Genomic DNA, 7500 nt, shown 5'->3' with positions numbered 1-7500 from the left:
GCCCACACTAGGTTGTATAACAGTCACCCTTCCACCTCTCCCCGTCTCCTACCCACCACCACCAACACCACCACCACCACCACCTGACCGGCAGAGACAGGACACCGGGAGACCCTGGGATTCCTGCCGGGAATTCTGGCTGCAATTTAAACCTTTTAACGCTGGTAACGCACAAAACTCACAGAGAGCAAAACCTGTACAAGCCGACACCTCGTCATGGGGGGGGGGAAGGATGAAATGCAGGAGAGAAGTCTCCTTGCAATAAGGATGAGGTCTCAGCATTGTTAATACTGACAGCAGAGACTGAGGCCGGCTCAGCAGCTGAGAAAGCTGGTGGTCTTGTCCAGTTTGGCGATATACACGGCGTGTAAACACCCAGTCCGTGCTGGCCAGCAAACGTTGGAGGGAACCGGATCGCCCGGAGGAAAAGCAACGCGGGCAAACGTGCAAACTCCGCGCGGGCAGCACACACACACATACACACAGCGGCCGAGGGCAGGGGTCACCGGCACCGAGAGGCAGCAGCTCCACCTGCTGCGCCACCAACTCTGGGAGAGAAGGATTTGATCCGGGGAATATTTGAGAGGGGAGGGGGGGGAATGATGGGATCGAGGTGTCTTTGCTTTTACAAGTTTCACTGCCTGGAGGTCACGAGGTAGAGAGACGGGGAGGAGGAGCAGGGAGGAGGGGGGAGGAAGGGGGGGGGAAGCAGGGAGTTGGAGCCGTCGGGGTGAAGGGCGGTTTAGTGTCTACCTGAGGTGGTGAAGTATGGCCTTCGTCCTCGACTCTGCCCTCCGCTCCGCATTGCATGCTTACCTGGCATGCCCACCAGCCCGCTGGCCATGTGCAGCTGCGGGCCCTGTGCAAAGGTCGACAGCACGCTGCGGGCCGAGGAATGCAGCCCGCGCTGGAGAGACGACTGCGACTGAGGCGGCTGCTGCAAGAGAGGCACGCTGTTAGTGGGAGGGAGCAGTGGTGCAGGCGGGTGGGCAGGGTAGGGTAGGGCAGGGCAGGGCAGGGCAGGGCAGGGCAGGGCAGGGCAGGGCAGGGCAGGGGGCACCAGCTAGAGACACGCAGGCTGTAGGAGCAAGGGACAACAGCTGCCCCGGCTACAGACACACAGGGTAAAACCTGGTCCCCAGTGGAGGTCTCTCTACAAGGGAGTCCTCCCCCTTTACATCGGGGGCCTGGGGTAGAGAGTGTTGCACGGGGGCCGTGGTGTGTAATAAACTTGTGAGTCTGTGGGCCACACACAGTTTAAGAATAAGGGGTCGGCCATTTAGAACAGAGACGAGGAAACACATTTTCTCACAGAGAGTTGTGAGTCTGTGGAATTTTCTGCCTCAGAGGGCGGTGGAGGCCGGTTCTCTGGAGAGAATTCTTTCAAGAGAGCTAGATAGGGCTCTTAAAGATAGCGAGAGAGAGAGTCAGGGGATATGGGGGAGAAGGCAGGAACGGGGAACTGATTGGGGATGATCAGCCGTGATCACATTGAATGGCGAATGGTGCTGGCTCGAAGGGGCCGAATGGCCTCTACTCCTGCACCTGTTGTCTATTGAGTCAGTTCACGGGCTGGCCGGCTGCCTGTAACGTTTCCGGTGAGGAAGGGGGGGTGAGGTTGTGTGAGGTTGTTGCCCCGTTACCAATATATGATGGGGCTGCTCCACAAGTTATGGCTGCATTTTCATCCCACCACCCTGGGGTTTGGGGCACAGGGCAGGGAGTGGGGAGAGGGGAGAGGGGGGGGTCTCCTTGGAGGTGCTTGTAAGGAAGAGAAAAGGGCGGTGGGCCAGTGTAGACGGAGTGGAGTGTGCGTGCGTTTCTGCAGCAGAAACACAACCACAAACAAGGCCTGTGTTCACACATTCATCCCTGGCTAATTTACATGTAACCACAAGTGGATTTTACCAACAACCACCTACTTTATTTGCCCAGCTCAGCATAAATACCGATGGCAGCTATAACCATGGGGCCGGACAGGGAACTGCCACACCTGGAACCTACCTTGCTGATTTAATGCCCTCTGGGTTACTGACAAATACAATCCAAACCCTACCAAACAAATGTTGCAAGTCAGCCAGAAATAAATGTGTGATCACACAACTTGTTTGTGGTTGTGTCCGGCTGTGAAGTCTACGACAGGTTTGGTTTAGGGGGCAGGGTTGGTTTATTCAATATGTTTAATGATCTAAATTAGAACCAAAAGCTGGCCGCTTTATACACAATAGACAATAGATGCAGGAGTAGGCCAAATGGTGGTCGGTACTGGCTCGAAGGGCTGAATGGCCTCTACTCCTGCACCTATTGTCTATTGGCATTCAGCCCTTCGAGCCAGCACCGCCATTCACCAATCAGTATCCCCGTTCCTGCCTTCTCCCCATATCCCCCCTGACTCCACTAACTTTATCAAACTCTCTTTTGAAAGTATCCAGAGAATCGGCCCCCACCACCTTCCTGAGGCAGAGAATTCCACAGACTCGCAACTCTCTGGGTGAAAATATTTTTCCTCGTCTCCGTTCTAAATGGCCTGCCCCTTATTCTTAAACTGTGTGTGTGGCCCCTGGTTCCGGACTCCCCCAACATCAGGAACATGTTTCCTGCCTCTAGCGTGTCCAAGCCCTTATGAATCTTATATGTTTCAATAAGATCCCCTCTCATCCTTCTAAATTCCAGAGTGTACAAGCCCAGTCACTCCATTCTCTCAGCGTATGACAACATATTTTGAGAGCTTCAGTTACCCAGGGGCTAGACCAAATATTGTATAGTTAGACCACACCTGGAGTATTGTGTACAGTTTTGGTCCCCTAATTTGAGGAAGGACATTCTTGCTATTGAGGGAGGCCAGCATAGGTTCACCAGGTTAATTCCCGGGATGGCGGGACTGTCATATGCTGAGAGAATGGAGCAGCTGGGCTTGTACACTCTGTGGAGTTTAGAAGGATGAGAGGAAGTCTCATTGAAACAGATAAGATTGTTAAGGGCTTGGACACGCTAGAGGCAGGAAACATGTTCCCGATGTTGGGGGAGTCCAGAACCAGGGGCCACACAGTTTAAGAATAAGCAGTAAGCCATTTAGAATGGAGATGAGGAAACACTTTTTCTCACAGAGAGTGGTGAGTCTGTGGAATTCTCTGCCTCAGAGGGCGGTGGAGGCCGGTTCTCTGGATACTTTCAAGAGAGAGCTAGATAGGGCTCTTAAAGATAGCGGAGTCAGGGGATATGGGGAGAAGGCAGGAACGGGGTACTGATTGGGAATGATCAGCCATGATCACAGTGAATGGTGGGCGGTGCTGGCTCGAAGGGCCGAATGGCCTCTACTCCTGCACCCATTGTCTATTTGGACGGTGCAGATGGAGTGTGTGACGGGAAGGTATAGGAGGAGACTTTAGTGATATAGGGTGGGAACAGACCCATCATCTCACCGAGACTGCACCGAGACCAGCGATCAGACCACCCCCGTACACTAGCTCTACACCTGGGACAATTAACCTACAAGCAAGCACGCACGTCTTTGGAGTGTGGGAGCAAACCGGAGCGCCCGGACAAAACCTGCGCGGTCACGGGTAGAACGTGCAGACTCTGCAACAGACAGCGCCCGTAATCGGGATGGAACCCGGGTCTCTGGCGCCGTGAGGCAGCAACTCGAACAGTGTGACCACCACTTACAAACTTCCCCAACCAGGTTTGTGAGAATGTACAGCAGATGAGTGGGCAGGAAGTGGGATGAGGGCTGGACATTGTTGTACTTTGTTGAGGTGGGTGAGCAGTTTGTGGGTGGACCAGCAAAGGCATGTGTGAAGCGCTGAGCTGAGCTGAGCTGAGCTGAGCTGAGCTGAGAGACGGAGGCAACAGGGTTGTCCATCTGCAGTGGGACCTTTTGTAAACTGGAGATTGACGAGGATGTTGCCGGGACTCGAGAGCCTGAGCTGCAGGGAGAGGTTGAGCAGGCTGGGACTCTACTCCTTGGAGCGCAGGAGGATGACGGGGGATCTTGTAGAAACTTAGGGGGTTGGACAGGCTAGATGCAGGAAGATTGGTCCCGATGTTGGGGAAGTTCAGAACAAGGGGCCACACACACAGTTTAAGGATAAGGGGAAATCTTTTAGGACCGAGATGAGAAAAACATTTTTTTTCACACACACACAGAGTGGTGAATCTGTGGAATTCTCTGCAAGGTAGTTGAGGCCAGTTCATTGGCTATATTTAAGAGGGAGTTAGATGTGGCCCTTGTGGCTAAAGGGATCAGGGTGTATGGAGAGAAGGCAGGTACAGGATACTGAGTTGGATGATCAGCCATGATCATATTGAATGGCGAATGGAGCAGGCTTGACCTGGCCATAGGTACATAGAACAGTAGGTGCAGGAGAGCAGAGGCCATTCGGCCCTTCGAGCCTGCACCGGACAGATCAATAGGGGAGCATGGCTGCTTGGGCAAACTTCAGTACCCCTGTGCAATGCCTTCAGTCCAAAGCAGTTGCCATACCTACTGATCCAACTACCCTCAGAAGGTAGCCACAAGGGCCACATCTAACTCCCTCTTAAATATAGCCAATGAACTGGCCTCTACTCCTGCACCTAATTTTTATGTTTCTATGTTCTATGGACAGAAGATTTACGGGAATCTGGCCCGATTACGGACTCACCAGCCAGGGCATTGAGTACAGAACGTGAGCGACGGAGCTGCAGATGTTACACCGAAGATGTACGCAAAATGCTGGAGGAACTCAGCGGGACGGGCGGCACCTCTGGAGGGGAGGAATGGGTGACGTTTCGGGACGAGACCCTCTGTGGGCGTTCTGTGAGGGGGTGGACGAGGGGGGAAGAGGGAGTTGACGACATTTTTATCTGATAACTGTTTGATTTTGTGGCAGCCTTGACTCTGTATTTGTGTATAATTGGATAAAAGATATAATGAATCATTGAACATCATCAAAGGAGGTGCCGGGACCAGCAGTTGTCTGGAGATCAGCGGTGGACTTGTATTATCCTGAACTTCCCATGGAAGTGGATGCTCTTCCTGTTGCAAGTGCTGGAGGGATCAGTTAGAGTCACAGGGTGGAAACAGGCCCTTCGGCCCAACTCGCCCATGCTGGCCAACATGCCACAGCTACACTAGTCCCACCTGCCCATACCTGTCCTGTCCTATCCTTGTTAAAACGTTGGGATAGTCCCAGCCACCAACTGCTCCCCCACCTATCCAAGGGGTTTGCGGTGGGGGGGGGGGGGTGGGAGGGACGGAGCGGGGGGGGGGGGGGGGGGGGGGGGGGGGAGCGCGCGGCATTTACCTGGCGGAGAGGGTGGTGCCTGATGACCGGTTCGGGCTTGTTCATCACCCCGCCGGCTGACACGGAGGTGGGCGAGGCCGACACCACCGCCGCTTGCTGCTGTATTCGCTGCTCGATCTCCTAACGGGGACAAAGAGACAAGGGTTAGCGGGAAGGCAGAGGCTCCGACACAGGGAGAGGATGGACAGTAGATAACCTACAGGCGGGGTTCACCTGTTGTGTAAGAAGCAACTGCCCACCCTGGCTTAAACCAAAGATACTAGAGGAGCAAGATAGACCACTCCTACGAATGGTGTGTGTAGTACGTAACGGAACGTCACGTCCGCCATTTTAGGAATAAGACCACAATCCCCGTTATGCCTCTCGCTGTTTAATCCCACGTCAATCCATTGAATTTTGCAGTTTATCTTGGTCTATTTTAGCTTTTTACGATAGACCATTATGATTTTTGTTTATAATAAATAAGGTGCTTCTTAAAAAAAAATGTTTGAAGGGAAACTGCGTATAAAATGGGCGACAATGCACAATGAAAGGTCTCTGGACCATATGCATTCTATGCTTCACTTGTAGATGTGGATGGCAGAAGCCCATTAGAAATACCCTCATATATTTGATTCCCAAAATGGCGCAAAAAAATTCCCCATGAACCCATGACCAACTTGCTCCTCTAGTATCTCTGGTTTGAACCAAAGGTAGGGACAAAAAGCTGGAGTAACTCAGCGGGACAGGCAGCGTCTCTGGAGAGAAGGGACGGGTGACGTTTTAGGTCAGTGTGGGAATGGGAGGGGGCAGTTAAAGTGTTTGGCAACTGGGAAGGGGGAAAGAGATGTGGACAGGGGAGGGGGGGGAGAGATGTGGACGGAGGGCTGAGTCTGATGTGAGAGGGGGAGACAGCTGTGGACAGGGGTGTGAGGCGGGGATGTGGAGGCGGGGGGGGAGGGATGAAGGGGGGGGGGGGGGGGGGGGGGGGGGGGGGGGAGTGGAGAGGCGGACGAGGGAGACTGGAGGCAGATGTGGACGTGGGAGGGAGGGACAGATGTGGAAGGGCGGGGGAATCAGAGATGTGGATGGGGAGACATCTGTGAAGGGGGAGACAGATGTGGATGGGGGGGGGGGACAGATGTGGAGGAGGGGTGAGAGAGAAGTGGGCAGGAGGGGAGAAACAGATGAGGATGAGGGGGGGGGGGAGGGAGACAGATGTGGAGAGGGGGGGGGGGGGGGAGACAGGGGGGTAAGTGAGGCCAGATGTGTAAGGAGGGGAGGGAGGGGCCCCAGGCTTTTTGGGTTTGAAAGGAGGGAGAGGGGTGGGGAGGGAGGGAGGGGTTGGAGGGGGGTGGGGAGGGGAGGGGGGAGAGGGAGAGGGGATAGAGAGGGGGTGGAGAGAGGGTGGGGAGAGGGGATGGAGAGGGAGGGGGGGGGAGGGGATAGAGAGGGAGGGGAGAGGGAGGGAGAGGGGATGGAGAGGGAGGGGGGAGGGGAGGGGGAGAGGGGATGGGAAGGAGGGAGGGAGAGGGGGAGGGGAGAGGAGAGGGGTAGGGAGAGGGGTGGGGAGAGGAGAGAGAGAGGGAGGGGATAGAGAGGGGGGATGGAGAGGGAGGGGAGGGGGAGGGGAGATAGAAGGGGATGGAGAGGGAGAGGTGAGAGGGGATGGGGGAGGAGGGGAGGGAGGGGGAGAGGGGAGAGAGAGAGGGGATAGAGGGGGTGGAGAGGGGGAGGGAGGGAGAGAGGAGGGATAGAGGGAGGGGGGGGAGGGGTGGAGAGAGAGGGAGAGGGGAAGGGGGGGAGGGGGAGAGGGGATGGAGAGGGAGAGAGGGAGCGGAGGGATGGGGAAGGGAGGGGAGGGGAGAGGGAAGGGGGAGGGGGAGAGGGGGGGGGGAGGGGTGGAGAAGGGAGGAGAGGGAGGGGATAGAGAGGGAGGGGATGAGGAGGGAGGGGGGGATGGGGGGGTGGAGGGGGGGAGGGGGAAGGAGGGAGAGGGGGAGTGGGATGGAGGAGGGGGATGAGAGAGGGGGAGGGGGATGGGCAGGGGGTACCTGCTCCTGCTGCAGGGCTTTGACGAAGGCCGTCTTCAGCCGGTTGGTATGCTCGGCTTTGAGCGCCTTCTTCTGGTTGGAAGTCACACACTGCTCACACAAGATGGTGCCGTTCTTCTCCTGCTTCCAGTGTGGGGTGAAGTCTGTCCGACACTGCGAGCACATGAAGGGCTCGATGTGGG

General features: G+C 55.7%; 1 protein-coding gene across 6 annotated transcripts in view; it reads right to left on the bottom strand.

The window, feature by feature from the left end:
* gatad2b (GATA zinc finger domain containing 2B) overlaps positions 1 to 7500 on the bottom strand; it is a 57949-nt gene that overhangs the window by 2560 nt on the left and 47889 nt on the right. For 3 of the 6 annotated variants that reach the window (XM_055665664.1, XM_055665658.1, XM_055665665.1), the window contains 3 exons: positions 7319 to 7500; positions 5286 to 5405; positions 754 to 937 (listed from right to left, as the gene is read on the bottom strand). The exon at positions 7319 to 7500 is cut by the window's right edge and continues 21 nt beyond it. In XM_055665664.1, the coding sequence (XP_055521639.1) occupies positions 754 to 937; positions 5286 to 5405; positions 7319 to 7500 (486 nt within the window). The remainder of the gene's footprint in view (positions 1 to 753; positions 938 to 5285; positions 5406 to 7318) is intronic. The other 3 variants (XM_055665659.1, XM_055665663.1, XM_055665660.1) reach the window with 3 other exon arrangements.

The sequence above is a fragment of the Leucoraja erinacea genome, unplaced genomic scaffold, assembly GCF_028641065.1.
Source record: "Leucoraja erinacea ecotype New England unplaced genomic scaffold, Leri_hhj_1 Leri_140S, whole genome shotgun sequence".
NCBI classification, from domain to species: domain Eukaryota; kingdom Metazoa; phylum Chordata; class Chondrichthyes; order Rajiformes; family Rajidae; genus Leucoraja; species Leucoraja erinaceus.
This window is presented reverse-complemented; position numbering and strand designations above follow the sequence as displayed.